A 19,429-nucleotide genomic window follows, 5' to 3' on the forward strand; every position below is an offset into this window, starting at 1 on the left:
TTCAAAACAATCTATGCCCCAGATCCAAGACTGCTCGTTTACCTTTAATTGAACGTCGATAGCTCCCAGGGCGTCACGAATTACACATCCAGCGGCAATCCCAATTGCCAAACTGGAGATTGCAGGCTGTACCTTCTCCAAGAGCGCAAGGGGATGAACGTCAAACGAAAGAAAATTGGTTCCACTGCAGCTTCCGAGTTTGCAGGATGCCTGGACCTGCAATACAGTCGCCCCGGGATTGCTGTAATGCCCGCAGAGAGGATGAGATAAGATGAGTGCAGTGAGCAGGACCCAGTGTAGGTAGGTAGTGACCGAAATCGCCAACAGACTGGACAGCAAGGAAGCAGTTGTGATATTCAGGTTAAATAAGTGTTCCTGTACCTCCCCCAATGTCTCTCTCTAGGATAATGAACTCAGCACAGGTGGATTTTGTGGGATAGCGCCGCGGACCGCCTAGCCCACTGCTACGGCAGCTGGGACGCAGGGGCTTCAAATAATGGCGGGGACATCCCGGTCCATCATCCCATCTCTCGGGTCTGATATCAACACCTCCACTAACATTGCTCAAACCAACAACTTCTTGAAATGTCACGATGTTTGCAGCAGTGGTTTGAACGGTTAGCTCAAGGCTTTATAATTTACCTAGTCAAACCATCCATCATGAGCTTCTGGTAAAATGCGGAGAGTTTCAGTGCGAGTTCTGCGACATCGGTGCATCCTCCAGCACCAAGGTTGGCACTTCCGCCGTACCTGCTTTAACTCACCTGCACTCGGCCATTAGTTCTAGTGACGGGAACTGCCGCCATATCACACCTTCCTGAGTTAAACCTTCGGTACACCTCGATTGTTCTCGCCGAATCCTAGATCGGTTCCGGTCCTGACTGTTGTTGATCTTGGATCGGCCCCGAGTGAAAGCCAGCCGACAGATTGTGACGTAGGTGCTTTAGGTTGGTCTGATGTTTTACCTCCAATGATGCAGACCAAATCTCAAGATGCTCAACAGGCCGGTTTGTTTACTTCACAAGCCCATGGGTTAGGGTTACATAGGTATCAACCCCTTTTCGCAACTTCAACTTCATCTAACGTATCATCACGCTCTTTGGTGCCAACGATGAGCTACGCCCGCAGTACTGTAGCAGCGGCAATGCCTGACGAATCTATCTACTTCTACAACGTATTTCTTTTCTTAATGAAGGTATGTAATAGCCTTCCATTTGTAAACTTCTTCCCCGCTCCCTTGGTATTTGCAAACCACCTCAGCTCAATAAGCCATTGCTTGAGGATTTCGTAACCCCAAATGCATAAGCAGAGATACCATGCCCGCTTTCTCCTGCCGAAGCCTTCATGTCCGTCTGAATATTCATGGTGAGCCAAGGCTGTTCTACTGAAAGCAATAAAAAGCTCCCGTCTGTATTGATTCCATATTACGTGACGCAGGTATCAGGTTCATGCAGTCATTGCCTGCGAACCATTACCACTAGAGGCACCGTCCGCGGCAGCCTGGGCACCTGCGAATCCAGGCCGATACGTGCGAAGGTATTTCTCTGCCAGACCGCGAGCATCCTCATCTGAAATATCAAACAGGTCAGCAAACAAACGGTTCAAACATCGTTGGGAAAAGGCAAAACTTACACTCGAGCCAAATCTCGTACACGGTATCCAAAGCAAGCTCCTTCGCGGGCGGTTTCATCATCACCAAGTACAAAAGACTGGTCATAGCAAGCTTCACTGTAGATGGATCGCTGCAAAGACCCTTGAGGCGACCGAGAAGCTCCTTGCTGAGCTGGGGAATCTCCGCCAAGAAACGTATAAGAACCTTGTCTTGGGCAGTGATATAACTGAGGAAGCCATCCATCAGACGCAACGCGCACCGCTCATAATTCAGCGGCGCTTCGAGTTCCGCACGCTTGGCTAGTTGGTCATTGTACCACTCCTCGCAGCACCATGCCACGGCAACCTCGATGCGGCGCCGCCAGTCCTCGAGAACGTAGTTGAAGAGCATTTCGCGAATCAAGTTGCCCAGGCTCATCTGGGGGCGGCCAAGAGCGGTAGCGTCGGTCTCGGTCTTGATATCGTCCTCCAGGCCCATGGTGCTGCGGGTTGCAAGGCGCGTGATCAGTGTAAGCCATGAGTCGCGATCATGCGAGTTGGCAGCTAGTCGGTTAAGGCCGGCCTTAGGTTTGCGGACAAGAGGGTCCTCAAGACCTGCGAGAGGCCCAAATATGCGCATGGCGGTGATCTGGCTGACTTTGGCAGCAGTGTCGGGATTGAGAACAGGCGGGGGCGGGAGCCTGAACGGGCCGAGAGCCAAGGGCTCAGCGGGCTGTTCGGGTGGTGCCTCCGGGGGCGCGTTATCGAGCTTGTTGAGTATTTGCTCGGTATCTTCGGCAGCAGTATAGAGGTCGGGCTCGTAGTCATCGTCATCATCCACGAGACCCAAAGCAGCCGGGTCGGAATTAGCCGGGGCTAGTTGCGCTGTCGCCGTTCCTGGGACCAGTACCGGGACTGGTGGCACGGCAGGTGCCGCAGCATACAGAGCAGTTATTCGATCACGGACTCCCTGTGATAGTGTCAACATCGGTACTCCTTTTTGAGAAAACGAAACAAAAAAAAGACAGCTGAAAGCTTACGTTGATGGCCAGATCAAGCTGCCCTTGGTCGAGGGACGCCAGCGTCCTGACATTGATTCTAGCAGTTAACGGGGCAGGCACTACAGTCACATCAAAGCCGTGCAAGCCTGGGTTGTTGGTGAGACTGAACACTTCAGCCAGAGTGTGTGGCCCTGGAGCAAGTGGTTGGATGCGAAGCGGAGGTTGGGGTGCGGCGGCTGCCTCCGTCTTTTGCCTCTTCGCATCACCATAACCTGCAGCAGTCTGCTCGGGAAGAGCCCGCTTGCGGTTCGCTTCGTTAAAGATCTCATCTCGGGCACGCATGAGTCTCTGATGCTGTGAAGAGATTCGCGAAGCCAACGGGTTGTCTGGATCCCTGTTTTAAGTTAGCAATAGATCGTGAGCAGGTATCAAGATATTTCTTACCTCCTAAGGATATTGCCCAAGAGCATCAAGGTGGTCTTCATCATCGACTTAATAATGACCTTGTTCTTCGGGGTCATCGGCGAGTTGGCCAGTTTCAGAGGGTTGAAGTTGAGAACCGCATTGATGATACGGCTGGAGGTGGCAGGGCGAGTGCGGACAAGAATGGACAAAGTATTGAGAGTGGCATCCACAATGAGAACATCACTGTACGGGACAATAAGAAGGATGGTTAGCGGTTTGTACATGTGGAAAAGATAACCTTTACGCACCTGTTATTATCCTGAAGACCACCAAGCATTCTGTCAAGGAGGCCAATGGCCTCAGGCTCGAGAGACCGAGGGTCCAGGAGATTTTGGTTAGGAGTAATCATGTTCAGGTTGACATCCAAGCCAGAATGCTGCCATCAACTGTTAGTCAATAACCCAAGGACGCGAGGAGGAAGACTGTATTAACCTTCGGTTCCGTGCCGTTTGACGCCGTCTGGGCAAGGATAACTCGTTGAACGAACTTGATACAGCATAGCTTGACCGGCGTGGGAGCGCCGTCCCATACTGAAAATATCCTCGACTTTATCGCTGTCATAGTCATCCAGGTCTCGGGGTGATAGGCGTTGGAAACACTGTATGGTAAGATGTGTTAGTAACCAGGTGACATGGAGAGGTGTGTTGATCTGGCCCGGAGAAAGCCTTGGTAACCCCGGAAGACATGTGTGTCTGATGGAGTGCATGAATAGCAAACGGGTGGGAACCATAACACGAGATATCATGGACATCACCAGACACACAATATACGAGACCACATAGCGCGAAAGGCGAGGAGGCCATCGACCTTAGTAGGTGCATTACTTACATCCATCTCACGACAACTGGATACGCACTCGCCGCCGCCATAATACCAGCCTTGAGTACCAAAGGGTCCTGTTTAGGATCTTCCACTAGTGCCCGCAGCGCGCCCCCGTCTATTACGGTTATAGTCAAGTCGTCCTTTTCTTGCGTCCTCAAAGCCGGACAAGCGAGCGCTTCTGCGATAAACTCGGCGGCCCATCTGCGCAGCTCGACGGGAGCAGACATGGACGTGAGGGGGAAAATACCCGTAATGATCTGTTTGAAATAGGCAGGGCTTTCGAAAGCCATCTTCCGAGCATTGTTGAGCTGCTGCAACTGCTCGCTCGTCGTAGGCGGCATCTTTACAGGAGAAGCCATGGTGATCAATGGGCAGATATATGCACTGCGCTACCCGGGGTGTAGTGAGGGGCGTGTGATGTATGGACAGAGATCGTTGCTGGTTGTGATCGCAAGACGAAACAACGAAGTGAGTAGGTGCAAGTATGTGATTGTGATGTAGGTCAAAAAGACTGTCTACGAAGGGCGGCTTGCTTGACGGGTGCGCAGGTGCTAAACGCAAAAGATCAAGCCCAGGCAACAACAGCTTCTCTAGCTGTGCCCGTTGTCGTCGACCAAAGACTTAATCCAGACACAGTCGCCCACTTCCGTTGTATGTTGATTCCAATGGACCCAGGACAATGCCACTCATCCTACGCGACGTGGAAGCGCTGCGTATTGCCTCGTCCTTGTCTTGTGCTGTGACTCGGCGTCTGTCGAGAGTTGCGAGTGTTGCTGCTGTCCTAGTAGCTGGTGTCGCTCAATAAATAGCAGGAAGCAGCGGAATTGGTAACCAGTTTGAGAGCCTTCGTTGATTCTCTTGAACAATGATCGGTGTCGCGCAGTTGAAAGACAAGCTCCTTCGTGTTGATTCGAGTTGCGTGGTAGTTGGTTGTGTTGTGAAAGGTGCAGTGGCAGTTTATATTGTATCCATGTAGATTTGGCAACTGGAGCTTTCCCTAGAAACCTTCTTGACGCGCCGTCATTGTCTTGAAGCAGTGGGCAGGGGCAGGGTGTTGGTGCACGGATCATATTGGGTAGGTACAAAGGTACACCAAGCGCAAGTGGTGGTTGTGCCTGCCGCGGCTTTGATTGCCTGCCGGCTGTTTCAGGAACCCGAACTACAGCGGGCAGCTTCGCCTGTTCGGCGGCACAGCGCTGGGGCTGTTGAGAGCTGATAAGCTTTCTAGTGCACCGTAGAAGCATACGGCAACATCCGACCCACCCATCTTTTTCCTGGACCTGTCTGCTGTCTCGAAGACGACATCATCCGGTGCCAGAGCTGCTCTCATAAATCGGTCAATTTAATAGCAACATGTCCGGGTGAGTGGGCAATTCTACTGTGTCAAATTTCCGCCCACCACGTACAGCACTAATCGCAAAGATGAACAGCATCCCACGTCCCAACTCCGGTTACTATGACCGCAACCACCGCCAGTCGGCGGCTCTGATTCGCGCGCGTCGTCCGTACATCTTCAAGAACGCTGTTCTCGGTGCCAGCATTACCGCTTTCACCCTCGCCGTCTGTACGTCGTCCGACCTTTTATACACACCTATATGAGACCTTCTACCAGCCGAAGACAAGACTACGCGATTTATTACCCACCACCACCGTCCTGCCCGCCCAGTATACACAACCTTTGAGCTGACGAACCGCCCCTGCTTTCTAGATGCCTACACCCTGAACGTTGTCGGCCAGGACGAATTCGAGGACGTCAAGGTTCCCGAGAAGAAATAGAGATTTGTAATATGACCTCTGTGGCTTCGGCCACTACGGACAGGCACGGGCATCCAAGAGAGCGGTCCCGGCCGTTTGTACATTATGATGGCGTTTAGGGAACGGAACAGGACGGAACACAGTATTTTGGATGGAATGAGGAGTCAAGAGACCCCCTCGCGCAGGAGTTCACACCTCAGCCGTGATGTATTTGTGGTTGGAAGTATCCAAAGGGTAACTTCTTTGTCAACAGGCATATATATAGCCCGACCATATCTTCGTATGTAAAAGGGGCAAGGAGTGAATGGCCCCAAAATCCCAGACGCTCAGCATAACAACTTGCCCAGCTACCCTGCACTGACATATACACATTGGTTGACTTGGTTAGCCAACGATCATCCCACCCGTACTCCGAAACTTTAAACCTCCCAAACATGCCACTGAGAAATAAATCATCTATGAACCCCAATAACTCCTTCCCACCGTCGCTCAATGCCGCAACAAGCACAGAGCGGAGTAAAACACCGTTCATGCCTGACTAGGTAATCCGAATGCCTCTGAAGAAAAAAAACAAATCTGTCTGCTTGAAGTGATTTTGGCCTTGCGACCCGGTAGTGCTCCTAAGTGTTTCATGAAGCCTGAGGCACGCCCTCCCGCTTCATTGCCTGTTCTGGCCCAAGTTTGGCGCTCTTCACTGGCTCATGAGCACCAGTACCATGCCCCTTTTGTAGATGAGCCGGGTGCGCGTCCCCGTTAATCGCAACGAATCCATTTGTGGTATAAGGGGCCATAGGCTGTTGAGAGTGGTGTCGTGGTCCAGAGGGAGGCCCAGCAAAAGGCACCTCGTGATGTAATTGTTGCCGCTGCATCTGATGGGCCGGGTGATTTGGGTTCGCCCAAGGTGTTTGTTCGATAAATTGTTCTCCGGCTGGACCCAGGGGGGTTCGACCAAACGGAAGCCCGGCGGAGGAATACTCTTGGTGGAAAGCAGGAGGATAGTTTGGTATAGGCCGAGGGGCAGGCTCGCGAGATCGCTACAGCCGCGGTTAGTAGATGTAGGCAGTATGCATTGAGATACCTCGAACACTCACAGCTATAGCTTCGAGATCGTTTTCCACCTGATCCTCCGATGCGCCATGTATTGGTGGCGCAGCAGGGAATCCAACGTGTTTGGCAAAGCCCGACAGAATCGACACTTCCTTATTGTACGCAACAGCATTGCGAATACTCTGCGTTTTGGCGGCGGGGTAATGGATTCCGTAGTCGGGTATGGCGTTGGCAAACCGTCTGCGCTCTTGTTGTATATCGTACCATTCCTGGCCAAGTTCCTCGAGCACCTTTTCGCGCGACTCGCGCACGGCTTGGTGGTATTGTGACAAGATCTGTGCTCGTTCTGCTACAGCGCGCCTCTGAAGCATCGCCATTCTGAATTGTAACTCGAGTGTGCTGGTCTTTATCCTTTCCTCCCGTCGGGAATTCAGACACTGTAACATCGCAAGATACTCAGGATGGGTGGGGTTTTCGCAGGTAAGCATGGCTTCTTCCTGATTGAGCAACTCTAGACGTTCCTGATATAGGCTGTGAAGCTGTTAGGTCTAGTCCAGAAATCAAAACGACGCCTGGTAAACTCACCGCTCCCGGAAACTGTTGAAATTCTTCTCAATTGCTGTAAGCTCCTCCCAGGCGGTCTTCTTTCGCTCTACTGCGATGGTCAATTAGTAAGTGCAAGAAATATTGGATGGAAGAGTTGGGTTTCACATACGCTCTTCTTCGTTTCTGTGGGCTGCTTCAGCCTCCTCATCGACATCGTCCATTTGGTCCTCTTCAGCTTGCGCCGCGGACTCTTCGACGGCAACGACATCTGCGTCAGCAGAAGCGTCGGCGTGCATCTCTTCAACCTCATCTCCACCTGGTACGTTAGGCGTCGGGCTCTTTCTTTTCTTCATAACACCGCGTTTTCCTTTTTTGGTCCGACCATCTGTCGCGTCTTCTTCGATCGCCTCCGCGGGCTCCGTTTCATCCTTCGCTGCGCTATCGGCACCGACCGTGGTGACTGGCTCGTCATTATTATCTTCCTCGGTAGTTTGATTGCCGCTTTCGGGGTTCGTTAAGATGACCTCGATGTCAATAACAGGCACGTCATCGGCTGAGAGCTCTTCGGGCGAGGTATTTGAGTCGGCCCGCTTCTTGAGCGGTTGGACGAGATCTTGCTGCTCGGTAATTGAGGAGCGTTTCCGCTTCAGGGTATCATGTCGGGGAGATAGTGTAAGGACTGTTTCGGTTGAGGCGGAAACTACTTGTATCTTCTTCGCCAGCACGGGTGATCGTACAGGTGGTAGTTCGGCAGCGGATTCGGGCTCTTCAGGCTCTTCCTCGCTCAGCTCTTCGGATGCATCTTCGTCGGCCTCTTCTGCCTCTTCTGAGGGTGTGTTTCGCCCACTGGCGGTGTTTTCGGGTTCGTAATCAGCTTTGATTTGCTGTTGAAGCTTGCTGGGGCTGCGCTCGAACGTCCGATCGCGGCGGTCGGTGAATTGTCGAGTTCCGGGCTCACCCGCGGTGTCCACGATGTCGCGCGATACCCGATCTTTCGGTGGTGTATCGTAAAGCCTTTCTGTCTCTGCCTCGGAGTCATTAATATCCACATCCGACAGCTTGCTCTCGTCGTCAGTCTCGGCGCCAAGGTCCGAGTCGGCGGCATCTCGATTGTCAGTTCGGACCGATGCCTCGCGATGTTGAGAGTGGTTACTGTTCATGTCCAAATCCATGTCATCGGGGTCTCCATGCTTGTCTTCCACGTCACTGAGTGGGCTTGAAACATCGCTGGGGCTGTGTTGTAGCAGAGGCGGAGGGGGGCTCGAGAGAGCCAACGACAGCGCGGTGTCACCGGTAGCCATCGCGGATCATAGAATCCCACGAGATTGAAGCTAAGCAACGACGCGCCGATGTCGATTTGAGCAGATAAGAAGTGTGAAGTTGTAAGCCACGTAGAACTGAGTAGTGGGCGGCGGACTGGACTTCCGAACTGCACGGGCAGCTCAAGAACAGCGCCTGGAGTGGTGGCGCGACGAGTAGGGTAATGTGTATTAATGCTGGAAGGTAGAAGGATGTTGCGTTCGCACAGAATAAAATGTCTCGGCGATAGGTATGGCAATCTTGTCGCAACGAGGAAGCGATTGTCGAGAAATGCGGTCGGGTTAGGAAGACAGATCGGGTGGGTGGGAGCAGTTATCGGGGATTGACGAGACTGGAAGCTGGAGAAGCGCCCACAGCACCGCACCAGCACGACACAAATGGGCAACCGGTTTCTGGGGGCATTGCCTGCCCGCTTGCCTGCCGCTGCCGCCGCCGCCCGTTCCCCAGCATGCCCAGCGCACTGCACCGCACGACAGGACAGAAAGGTGATAGCAGGCGGTCAAACTTGGCAGTTCCGATAACGACTGATAAGGCGAATTTTTTGGATGCATCATGTTCCACGGTGCTCAACTCGTCCTTGCGATGCGCAGCAGTGGGGAAGGTAGAAACAGCGACCCTTGAGACCCTGGGCCATTGAACCTTCCCGCCCAGAAACTGGTCTTGACTTGTACAACATCCTACCTAGAAATCAGAAGCCTTTTTTTTTTTACCCAATTCGACTGCTGTACTATTGACAGTCGAGCTCTTCTTTCGCCTTGTCGGACTTCAGTTGTTCTCCTGTGCTCTTAGAAACAAGTCAATCATAGCGCTTGATTGGCGAACCGTGCAACTTTTACATCCATTTTTGCGATCGGACACACGACGCAAACCTCACAATGGGCAAAACGTGCGAGCAACTCTACCTTTAGCCAACACCATTCTTCAGTTTCTGACACCACTATTATAGTAAAGGACTTGTTGCGCCGGTGAAGAAGGTTGATCCTAGCTTGGATGCCTTGTTCGCTACCAGTGTAAGCCATCTCTTTCCGACCAGACAGACAATTGGAAGTTTACATGGCTAACTTTGCTTAGGTTGGTCCAGCAAAGCCTCGCCCTGCCACAAAGTACTCGGAGCCCCTACCACCGAAGCCCAAGAAGGCGCCAGTTCCTTCCAAGAAACAGGAGGAAGTTAAGGGCGAGGGCGACGACGAGGAATTGAGCGAGCTCGACGAAGAATACGATTCTGAGGTCGGCATTGGTTCGGACGACGAAGACGAGGAGGCCGAGAACGACAACGACAGCGAAGACGAACAGGCTCAAGCCGCCGAGATCCTCGAAGCTGTTGTAGAACAAGGAAAGGTCCCGGAAGAAGATGGACGGAAACGGAAGCGCAAGCAACGCGATCAGCACGACAATCTCGAACACAAATACCTGGCGAAATTGGCGGAGGATGACGATGAAGAGCCGGCTGGCAAGCGTCTCAAGGCCGACGAGGAAACCGACGAAAAGAAGGAGACTGCCAAGGCCGAGAAGAAGGAGGACGACGACAGCGAGTCTGAGGATGAGGTCCCTGCCCACGAATCGCTAGCGCCCGATGCTGCCCAGAATGAGATCGAAAAGGCCAACCGCACCGTCTTCCTCAGCAATGTCGCCGTTGAGGCCGTCACCGACCGCGCGGCCAAGAAGACATTGATGAAGCATATGGCTTCGGTGTTGGACAAGGAGGCGAAGCCTGCGCAAAAGGTCGAGTCGATACGTTTCCGCTCGACTGCCTTCGCTACAGCTGCCATTCCTAAGCGCGCCGCTTATATCAAGAAGTCCGTCATGGAGGCCACCACGAAATCGACAAACGCCTATGTTGTTTTCAGCACCCCTGCCGCCGCTCGTCTTGCCTGCTCGAAACTGAATGGCACCATTGTCTTGGATCGCCACGTTCGTGTCGACAGCGTTGCCCATCCTGCCCCGGTGGACCACAAGCGCTGCGTCTTCGTCGGTAACCTTGGATTCGTGGATGACGAGTCAGTGTTGCAAACTAAAGTGAACGAGGAAGGCAAGGAGGTGACCGAGAAGAAGAAGCGGACAAAGCAGCCCATGGATGTCGAGGAGGGTCTCTGGAGAGTGTTCGGAAAGGAGGGCGGCAAGGTCGAGAGCGTCCGTGTGGTTCGCGACCCTGTGACCCGTGTCGGCAAGGGCTTCGCCTACGTTCAGTTTTACGTGAGTTTATCCCCACCTACATCTACCCTTAATCGTCCTTAACTAATGACCTTCTCCCCCATCACAGGATGAGAACGCCGTCGAGTCAGCCATTCTTCTCAACGGAAAGAAGTTTCCCCCCATGCTCCCCCGTGAGCTCCGCGTCAGCCGCTGCAAGGCCCCCCACAAGACCCTGCGCGCCATCGAAGCCAAGAAGCTCAAGTTGCAGGGCACCGCGCCCGAAACCATGAAGAAGGGCGGCAACGGCAAGGGCTCCAAGAAGTCCGACTACGCCCCCAAGATCTCGGCCGAAGCCAAGACCATCGCCGGTCGCGCCGAGAAGCTGCTCGGCAAGTTCACCGCCCGCCAGGTCATCGGCTCCGACAAGAAGAACAAGTTCAACAAGCAGGACCGGTACCAGGCCTCGCAGAGGAGGAGTCAGGCCTCGGGCGCCAACACGGAGGCGACCGGCCCCAGAGTTCCCGGCGCCTACAAGTCTCCCGAGAGTTTCATCCTCGAGGGCAAGCGTGCCAGCGCGGCGGACGGAAAGCCCAAGGATCTCAAGTTCAAGGGTGCCAAGAAGAACAAGGCGCCGAATGCGGGTGGTGGAAAGAAGAAGACAGGTCGTGCTGCGGCGAGGGCTTCGAAGTGGAAGGTTCAAGGGAAGGGAAAGAAATAAGTGCTAGACTATGGTAGATATTTCGCCAGGGGGTAAGGAAGGAAGGGTGTTTGCTAGTATGAAGCCGGCACCAACTGCAGCGGCGCGGTTCGATGCCGTGCCGTGCGGTCCGTTATTTAGGCTTTAAAGAATGCGGTTCAGTTCGATGAGAAAGACAGGCGATTTCGGCCCAAGACCCCATGTATGGACTGAGTAGAATCTAATGTGGCCATTGCATGTGAAGGTGTCTCCAAAAGGAACTGTCCAGCGGTGCGTCATAATTCTCACTGCACAATTTTACGTTATAATGCAATGCTTGGCAACGTCAATCAGCAATGGAGTGGATTGAGTTGCAGACAGAATAGTTTGCAGGAACTGAACATTCTCTGGTACTGGCACTGTTAACTTTGCTCTGGTCTGGCCCGTACGAGCGTTGATGCGAGTGTCCTCGAGATTCCGGTATAGCTCGCGTGAGGGAATCAGTCAAGGCATATCACCAAAGAAAGAAGTGAAAGGAGAGGTGAGAAGTGAGGATGGAATCGAAGAGAAAAGGAGATGAAAAGAGAAGTGAAATAGGAGGTGAAAAAGTACATATATACGTAAAGATAAAGTGAAAATAGAAGTGAAGAGATGATAGTAAGAGAGGTGAAGAGAGTTGACAAAAGACAAAGAAAAGAGTATGACGAGAGTGCGAAAGGCAATTAAATATATAAAACCAATTCTCTCTGTATCGGAATATTTTCACTTCACTTCATAATATGTACTGCGCAGGAACTATTGAGACATCATTTGGTGTAAGGCATAGCGACTATTTACTTACACCTAGACCTCTAACAAAACTTACCCCGAGTGTATCCCCTCCTGTGTGGCTTATCCTGGTCTGTTTTCGCATATTGCATGTGTTTGTCTTCTGTTTTAAAAGAAGTTTTGGCTACCCTTCTTCATAGTTTATTCTTCGCCGCATATCTGTCACATCAGGTCACAATGTCATATGAACAGCGCCAACCGGACGTTCCCTCATGGCTTAGTATGGTATATGGGAACAAAGATTCATACATTGTTCGGTCTACAATCAAGGCCAAAGATTAAAGGGGTGGGTATGTATGTGCTTTCAAAGGGGAATTACATAAGTCGTCATGTTCTCGTCTAGTCCTTCCTAACTCCGCGCTCTTTTCGTGAGACTATGGGGCTAAGGTGCTGATTGTCAAGGGCGTACCCGGGCTGCGCTATTGCTTTCGGCTTGATGTGCACCTTTCGGAGTCAAATCAACCGACTCAACCGCCCTGGACCCAACAATCGCGCCATGATTGACCATAGGAAAAGCAACCGCTTAGTACTCAGCATCGACATCGACATCGTTGTAGTCGCCAGCGACCTCCTCATAATCCTTCTCGAGCGAAGCAAGATCCTCACGGGCCTCACTGAACTCGCCTTCCTCCATACCCTCACCAACGTACCAGTGGACGAAGGCGCGCTTGCTGTACATAAGATCGAACTTGTGGTCAAGACGCGACCACGCCTCGGCAATGGCGGTAGTGTTGGAAAGCATGGAGACGGAGCGGTCGACAGAGGCAAGACCACCATCGGCGGGCGAGGCAGTGGGGACGGACATGGGCTTCTGGTGGTTGATGCCGATCTTGAAGCCAGTGGGGCACCACTCAACGAGGTTGAAGGAGGACTTGGCCTTGAGCGCAGCAACCGCAGCGGCGGTGTCACGAGGAACAACATCACCACGGTACAGAAGAGCGACAGCCATGTACTTGCCGTTACGGGGGTCGCAGACGACCATCTGGTTGTTGGGCTCGAAGCCTATTCAGAAATATGTCAGTGTCTAGGATCGCAATGATAAGGCTAACCAAAACGCCAAGATTCCACTTACACTGGAGGGTAAGCTCAGAGGTCTTGAAGCTCTCGTGAGCGCTCTTGGTAGCCGAAATAACAGGAGCGTAAGAGATAAGAGGATAGTGGACACGCGGGAAAGGAACCAAGTTGGTCTGGAACTCGTTGAGATCGACGTTAAGAGCACCATCGAAACGGAGGGACGAGGTGATGGAAGAAACGACCTGGGCGATCAGGCGGTTCAAGTGCTCGTAGCTAGGACGAGGAATATCGAGGTTTCTTCGGCAAATGTCATACACAGCCTCGTTGTCGACAAGGAAGGTAACGTCACTGTGTTCGAGGGTGCTGTGGGTAGCGAGGACGGCGTTGTAAGGCTCAACGACAGCGGTGGCGACGCGAGGAGCAGGGTAGACGGAGAACCTGTTCAAGGACGCTGTCAGTGAGAGTGACCTCCATGAAAAGGTCGGGGCACATCGGTCTTGTTCCAAACAAGGTTGTGAGTCTCCCAACCCGGTCTTTTCGCCCGCATGGCTGAACTTCAACAGAGTCCAGGCGCAGTCTTCGAAAGACCAACGAGGTTGAAAGTCCAGAACCCAGCCTTTCAAACAAGACCAAATCATCTGTCAAGATGACCCATTGACACCATTGGGAAGTAGAGAGGAAAGACTGACTCTAGCTTGCACTTCTTGCCATAGTCCTGAGCGAGGCGCTCGAGAACGAGGGCACCGAAACCGGAACCGGTACCACCACCGAAAGAGTGGAAGACAAGGAAACCCTGGAGAGAGTGGCAGTTGTCTGTCCAGGCCAGTTAGAACCATGTTACCTGCTCCAAGATTGTCGAAGATAACCTACCGGTGATCTTGCGGATGCGATCAAGGACGTTCTCGGCCATCTCCTTGCCAACAGTATAGTGACCACGGGCGTAGTTGTTGGCGGCATCCTCCTTGCCGCTGATCAGGAGCTCGGGGTGGAAAAGCTGACGGTAGGGGCCGGTACGGATCTCGTCGATCGGGGAAGGGTCAAGATCGACGAAGAGGGAGCGAGGGACATATTTGCCGTTGCTGGACTCGGTGAAGAAGGTATCATAAGACCCGCCCTCGCCGGCGACGGCAGAGTCAGGGTCCTTGCGACCATCTTGGGTAAGACCGTGCTCAAGGAGGTAGCTAGAGAGAGCATATGTGTTAGAGAAGGTGACGCCAAAGGAGCATAGCGGTGTGTTTTGAGCACTTACAGCTCCCAGGCGCTGTTACCAAGCTGGGTACCGGCCTGGCCCAAGTGGATGTGAACAACCTGTTTGAAGCTGTATCAGCTACTTGTGCTCGCGTTAAGGTAGTAGTTCCATGATGCGCTATATGAGTGTGCGAGATGGCATATGAGGATTTCGACATGGGACCCGGGGTGGTGGACAGCCCAAGCTACTAGCGTGTAATGCTGGACTGCTGAATGTCGTGAACGAGTCTATAGTAGTGGCAATTCGAGTTGTCGAGCTTAATTGTTACTCAATTGTAGTGGTTATCGGCGCGTGTCGTCGTTGTCGCGAGCGTTCCCAGCTCCAGAGGAGCGTGTCGTTGAACTCGTTGCTTGGGTACCATGGGATTGCTGTCCAACGGCGGCGGAATAGGGGTCGGGTCCCAGGGTCATGCTGTCTGTGCTAGAAGGATCGCGAGGTGTTGGTAACGGGCGCATGTCTTACCTCGCCTCTCATCTTTGCTTCGTGAACTGATTTATTTGGTGTTTGATGTCTACAGGAAAAGCGGAGTCGAGAAGCGCGCAGCGCGGGCAGCAACGGAATAGAGAAATAAAACAGAAAACGGAGAGAGAGGAGGTCGGGTACTAGAGCGAGGTCTGTAGTGTACGGGGCTGGCGATTTGGCTGATGGGATTTCGAGGTTGGCGGCTAGTCCTTGTCAACAGTGGAGGGCTCGTGGAGGGTTTTGGCGGGCCAGACTCCAGACGAAGCAAGAGGTTCAGTTGATGGCAGCTGTGTTGTCTGCGAGACTGTCCCTTCCTGATGGGTCCATTGGATTGGGGAGAGGGGCACCGACACAGCTGTCCTTGTACTTGAGACTTCCACACTCCAGCATTTGCACAAGCAGTTGAACAGTCACTACGACTTTCAAGTCCCTTTTTCTTTTGCCCCGCATTTTTCTACATGTGGCACGCTCTCAAGTCTCACCGCTTGGCTTGGCATCTTTAGCTTTTGTGGTCTGTGCTTACATATTTGGAGATCACCCGCGCAGCGTCTTTGAGGAACTTCAGTCGGGATGAGGATGCACAACATGAAATGAATGCAAGGAACCACGCACCAGCCAGAGCCTCCATATGAGACAATTTCATTCATCAACCTACATGAATATGCTGAATTTCAGCACATGTGCCAATCCACCGAGGCAGCGGACCTAGAATGAGCGTATTTCGACAACACAAGGTCGGCTTATTGCTCTCAACGCCTACAAAACATGCACTCGGAGTACCTTAAAATATCTCATCTGAGACGGATCACCGGCACTTCAACGTTGAACATCGGGAGACATTCCAGGCCAGATCGACGACGACATCGCCAATCCGCGCGCGAACATTAGCGAAGGTCATATCTTGTTCGTTAGCCGATATCAGGGCATTCGAAGAAGGACCAACAACGTCGTGTTGACAGCACCTTGCTGTCGTCGTTACACACCCTCAAGCGAATCATGTCCGTCACCATTGATGATACGCCAACAAAAGCTGCCGTCCGAATACTTAACATCCAATCGAAAATCCACATACGCGCACATCACACCAAACAAATTCGAGCCAATGAGGGAACCAGGACTATACGACAATATATCAGTTTTTTTTTTTTGAGGAAGCAGATTCCGCTCGATTAATGACTTTTAAGGTCTCAGTGATCATTTACAAAAATGTCCGGGATATTTCAAGTTGCAATCCGTGCTTTTTCTCCTTCCCGGGTCTAAATTATGCCCTTCGTTCTTCAACAGGTGGTATCCATCCTGATGCCGAGCAAGATGCAAAATCAAACAAGACAAAACAACAACCCCTTTTCCAACGTTAGGTATCCAGTCAAGACCAAAAAAGTCCCTTGTTTAGAGGGCGAAGAGGGCCATGGCAACACCACCGAGGAGAACACCGGTGCTGGCGCCAAAGGCAGCAGCGCCACCAGTGACAACATCAGTGGAAGAGGCGGAAGGGGTAGCGACGACGTCAGAGGTGGCAGAAGCCTCGCTGGAGGCAGAGGCGCTGACGACGGTGCTGAAGGAGGAAACGGCGCCGGAAGCGGAGGCCTCGTCGCTGGCAGAGTCGGAAGTGGAGGCCTTGTCGCTGGCAGAGCCGGAAGCGGAAGCAGTAGCGGCAACGGAGGTGGTCTCGGCGGCCTCGGATTCCTTGACGGTAGTGGTGGCAGCCTTGGTGGTGGAAGGAGCGGTGACGGTCAGAGGCTTAGCGGTAACAGCGGCAGTGGTGGTGGGAACAACAACGGTGGTGGCATCGTCAGAGTCGGCAGAGCCGCCAATGATGTGGAAGGGGAACGAGTACTGGAAGATCTTCTCGTTGGACTCCAAGGTGATCTTGATACCGTAGGTGTTCTCAGTGCCAAGGTTCGAGGCGACGCTCCACTTGTAAGAACCCTTGGTGCCGTCAACGCCGCCTGTGGGATCTTGGTCAGTACTCTTCTTATGGTAACGTGAATAGGACCGTGACTACTCACTGGCAACGGATCCAACAATGTCCAACGACTGAGGGGTGGCACCTCCAAGGACATCGATACGGACGGGGCCCTGGAACTTGGGGTCGGTCGAGGGCGCCCACTTGATCTCACAGGGCTTGCCAGCAAGCACCTTCTCGCCGGCATAAGGGTTGGAGATGACATCAAAGCCATCGGTCTGGGCGAAGACAGCGGTCGCAAAAGCGAGGACGGCGGCGACGGAGAAACGCATCTTGCTGCTTATGTCGAGTTGGTGACTTGATTGGTAAATGTGATGATGTTTGCTGGGACTGGGCCACTAAATGGTTCGATGACAGAAATCTGAAGAAAAGATCGGAAGGCTGCAGAGGCAGTGATGAAGAGTAAGACTGAATGAGTGACTGTTGTATATATGTATGTTGTAAATGAGTGACAACGGCGACGATGACCACGAGCTAAGGCAGAAACACGAACGCGGGATGAAGAGGCGAAGCCGAAAAGAATGGAAGGACGAAGGGAGTGTGAAGAGGAAGGGGGGGAAGGCGGAAATATGAGAAAATACTGAAATGGGAGAAGTGAAGGTTTCCTCGGTGCAACGCTGCACTAGCGATATACAAAATAGACAAGCTTACAGGCGCTGCGCCTTATACCAATGAAACCCTTCACACCCCCCTTTCCCACATTCTGGTTTCCCAGGCTTCCTCTGCAGCCACGGAATTTCAGGAATCTGGATATCCATGGGGTCCCTTCATTTCGGCCAGGCAGTCCAGGGTCCCAAGTAATCCGTTGGGAAGGGGATCCTCATGGACGGGCTGGGCGGGTAACCTTGAAAGCGCTCCAGTTTCACCATTTCATGCTGTGGGGTTGACGACCTCTTTGGCTTGGGAAGAGGATCCTTTGGTAATTTGGACGAAATACGCTCGTTGACTGTCAAGATGCTCGGCGTGTCATTGGAATGGACATGATGCGAGATGCTGTGCGTTTGGGATCTCTGTGTAGCCTGTCGACTGCCCGTCCCAGGGGGTCGATCTCCATCCCAGAAGAATGGATAATAAGATGCGCACATGATCCCAGCGGAGGACAGTCAACGCTGGAGAGGCAACCCGGACAAGCACAAACAAACGCTTCAGAGACATGGACAAGGGCAGACAGGTCTGGAGTTGCCGTCGACGTCAACTGAGTGGTCAGTCACATCACCAGACTCGCTCAAGCTTGTACACTACGCGACCAACGATCTTCGGCGCTCGAGTGCTTGTCTTGCCCAGAAGTCCCCTTTCACGGGCTTTTGCGAGCCTGGCGAGTTGCGAGTGCGAGGCAGAACCTTCAAATTTAAAAAGGGGAGATGAACCGGGACCCGATTGGTGATTGTCGAGAAAGACCAATCAAAACGCGTAGATTCCTGCGGCGTTTGACGCATTGGGCTCGGTGTTCTGCAAGGGTCGAGCAGCTCCTGCACAGTGAGCCAGCCTGGTAACCGCACCTCGGCTGGCAATTGGAGGTCTTCAGGGTACCTGAGTCCCGTCTCCACTCTCCGGATCCCCAGTCGAGTTCTTAACCCAGCAACCGTTCTCAACCTTCTTCTCCCGTCGGCGTTTCTCCCCTTCCGCGATTGGCGGTCGAGGCGGCACGTCTTATCCTTCACCCACAAGCCGAAGCATGATTTGATATTGAATTCCATCTATGATCGAGGCGAGTATTCCTGGAATGCAACTACATACATGGCTCCTCTCGGTCAACAGAGGCTTCTTCATGGTACTGAGTGCAATTGAAGTCATGACAATCCATCGGACATACAATACAAATCATCATCAGCTTCAGTGATACAAACGCAGCGTGAGAAGTGACCTCATCTGTTCCTGATTGTCAGTCGCTCAGCTCAGGCGCCTCACCAAGCGCCCCTACGCCATCCCCACGCAGGGGCACTTCGAACTCATCGTTTCTCGAGATCGAGTCGGTTGGTACCTCGCACGTCCCCCCAAGCCGTCTTACCGCTGAAAAGCAGCTTATGATGGAACCTTATTCCAGCCTCCCTTGATGGCCGAAGTCGACATCTTCAGACGTTCAATACTCCAAAGATTCATGCGAGGTCTTTTGTCGAGCTTCAATTTCAAAGTCCAAGGTGCGCCAAGACTCGACGGCATGGTTTGATTGTCTCTGGCAAACGCCTCCCCATCAAACCTGCGATTCCCCGATGTTGTCCCACATGTCACCATGCAGCCCTACAGTCCAGGTACGGAGATACCAACAACGGCAACGGAAAAGCGTGGGAATAAAACATTTGATGGAAACAGACGCAGTAATACCTTTGGGTTTTACCTACTCCTTCACAAACATCACGTTGAGGGTGGTCGTCTCGGCCGGTGAGGTCATTGGCCTGTTACACAGATTAGATCGACTATTCCCAACTTGCACGACGCTTGAACAATAACTCCATAGATATTTCACTAAACAAAAAACATTGTACAAACAGGTAACAACATCAACTCCAGAATCGAATCCGCGATGTTATGACCTCAAGCCTACACCTCCTTCTCGC

General features: G+C 52.6%; 5 protein-coding genes across 5 annotated transcripts; 2 read left to right on the forward strand and 3 right to left on the reverse strand.

Moving 5' to 3' along the window:
• Nucleotides 1-729: 729 nt before the first annotated feature.
• On the reverse strand, nucleotides 730-4,738 carry SMAC4_04624 (uncharacterized protein). The gene is made up of 7 exons (XM_003345345.2): nucleotides 3,885-4,738; nucleotides 3,489-3,654; nucleotides 3,305-3,432; nucleotides 3,036-3,239; nucleotides 2,631-2,985; nucleotides 1,633-2,560; nucleotides 730-1,568 (listed from the first exon to the last, which is right to left on the reverse strand). The coding sequence occupies exons 1-7, from the start codon at nucleotides 4,235-4,237 to the stop codon at nucleotides 1,447-1,449; spliced, it is 2,256 nt and encodes a 751-aa protein (XP_003345393.1). The 5' UTR covers nucleotides 4,238-4,738; the 3' UTR covers nucleotides 730-1,446.
• Nucleotides 4,739-5,097: 359 nt separating this feature from the next.
• Nucleotides 5,098-5,938, forward strand: SMAC4_04625 (uncharacterized protein). The gene is made up of 3 exons (XM_003345346.2): nucleotides 5,098-5,239; nucleotides 5,309-5,442; nucleotides 5,587-5,938. Exons 1-3 carry the CDS (start codon nucleotides 5,232-5,234, stop codon nucleotides 5,652-5,654), a joined length of 210 nt encoding a protein of 69 aa, XP_003345394.2. The 5' UTR covers nucleotides 5,098-5,231; the 3' UTR covers nucleotides 5,655-5,938.
• A 199-nt stretch (nucleotides 5,939-6,137) lies between these two features.
• On the reverse strand, nucleotides 6,138-8,913 carry SMAC4_04626 (uncharacterized protein). The gene is made up of 4 exons (XM_024655664.2): nucleotides 7,396-8,913; nucleotides 7,266-7,335; nucleotides 6,725-7,211; nucleotides 6,138-6,667 (listed from the first exon to the last, which is right to left on the reverse strand). The coding sequence occupies exons 1-4, from the start codon at nucleotides 8,525-8,527 to the stop codon at nucleotides 6,263-6,265; spliced, it is 2,094 nt and encodes a 697-aa protein (XP_024511516.2). The 5' UTR covers nucleotides 8,528-8,913; the 3' UTR covers nucleotides 6,138-6,262.
• A 343-nt stretch (nucleotides 8,914-9,256) lies between these two features.
• SMAC4_04627 (uncharacterized protein) lies at nucleotides 9,257-11,796 on the forward strand. The gene is made up of 4 exons (XM_066090143.1): nucleotides 9,257-9,432; nucleotides 9,493-9,556; nucleotides 9,618-10,739; nucleotides 10,807-11,796. Exons 1-4 carry the CDS (start codon nucleotides 9,422-9,424, stop codon nucleotides 11,395-11,397), a joined length of 1,788 nt encoding a protein of 595 aa, XP_065945721.1. The 5' UTR covers nucleotides 9,257-9,421; the 3' UTR covers nucleotides 11,398-11,796.
• Nucleotides 11,797-16,043: 4,247 nt separating this feature from the next.
• Nucleotides 16,044-17,557, reverse strand: SMAC4_04629 (uncharacterized protein). The gene is made up of 2 exons (XM_003345350.2): nucleotides 16,918-17,557; nucleotides 16,044-16,857 (listed from the first exon to the last, which is right to left on the reverse strand). The coding sequence occupies exons 1-2, from the start codon at nucleotides 17,144-17,146 to the stop codon at nucleotides 16,298-16,300; spliced, it is 789 nt and encodes a 262-aa protein (XP_003345398.1). The 5' UTR covers nucleotides 17,147-17,557; the 3' UTR covers nucleotides 16,044-16,297.
• Nucleotides 17,558-19,429: the final 1,872 nt, after the last annotated feature.

The sequence above is a fragment of the Sordaria macrospora genome, chromosome 1, assembly GCF_033870435.1.
Source record: "Sordaria macrospora chromosome 1, complete sequence".
Lineage (NCBI taxonomy): Eukaryota > Fungi > Ascomycota > Sordariomycetes > Sordariales > Sordariaceae > Sordaria > Sordaria macrospora.

Bases quoted from the DNA above. Each gene is read 5' to 3' on its own strand.
- SMAC4_04626 (XM_024655664.2), bottom strand. From the start codon at position 8,527: ATGGCTACCGGTGACACCGCGCTGTCGTTGGCTCTCTCGAGCCCCCCT. The intron at 7,336-7,395 runs GTATGTGAAACC...TGACCATCGCAG, and splicing joins CCACAGAAACGAAGAAGAGC to TAGAGCGAAAGAAGACCGCC. The intron at 7,212-7,265 runs GTGAGTTTACCA...ACAGCTTCACAG, and splicing joins TTCAACAGTTTCCGGGAGCG to CCTATATCAGGAACGTCTAG.
- SMAC4_04629 (XM_003345350.2), bottom strand. From the start codon at position 17,146: ATGCGTTTCTCCGTCGCCGCCGTCCTCGCTTTTGCGACCGCTGTCTTC. The intron at 16,858-16,917 runs GTGAGTAGTCAC...AAGATCCCACAG, and splicing joins CATTGTTGGATCCGTTGCCA to GCGGCGTTGACGGCACCAAG.
- SMAC4_04624 (XM_003345345.2), bottom strand. From the start codon at position 4,237: ATGGCTTCTCCTGTAAAGATGCCGCCTACGACGAGCGAGCAGTTGCAG. The intron at 3,240-3,304 runs GTGCGTAAAGGT...TGTCCCGTACAG, and splicing joins GGTCTTCAGGATAATAACAG to TGATGTTCTCATTGTGGATG. The intron at 2,561-2,630 runs GTAAGCTTTCAG...ACACTATCACAG, and splicing joins AGCTTGATCTGGCCATCAAC to GGAGTCCGTGATCGAATAAC.
- SMAC4_04627 (XM_066090143.1), top strand. The intron at 9,557-9,617 runs GTAAGCCATCTC...AACTTTGCTTAG, and splicing joins ATGCCTTGTTCGCTACCAGT to GTTGGTCCAGCAAAGCCTCG. The intron at 10,740-10,806 runs GTGAGTTTATCC...CCCCCATCACAG, and splicing joins TCGCCTACGTTCAGTTTTAC to GATGAGAACGCCGTCGAGTC.
- SMAC4_04625 (XM_003345346.2), top strand. The intron at 5,443-5,586 runs GTACGTCGTCCG...CCTGCTTTCTAG, and splicing joins CGCTTTCACCCTCGCCGTCT to ATGCCTACACCCTGAACGTT.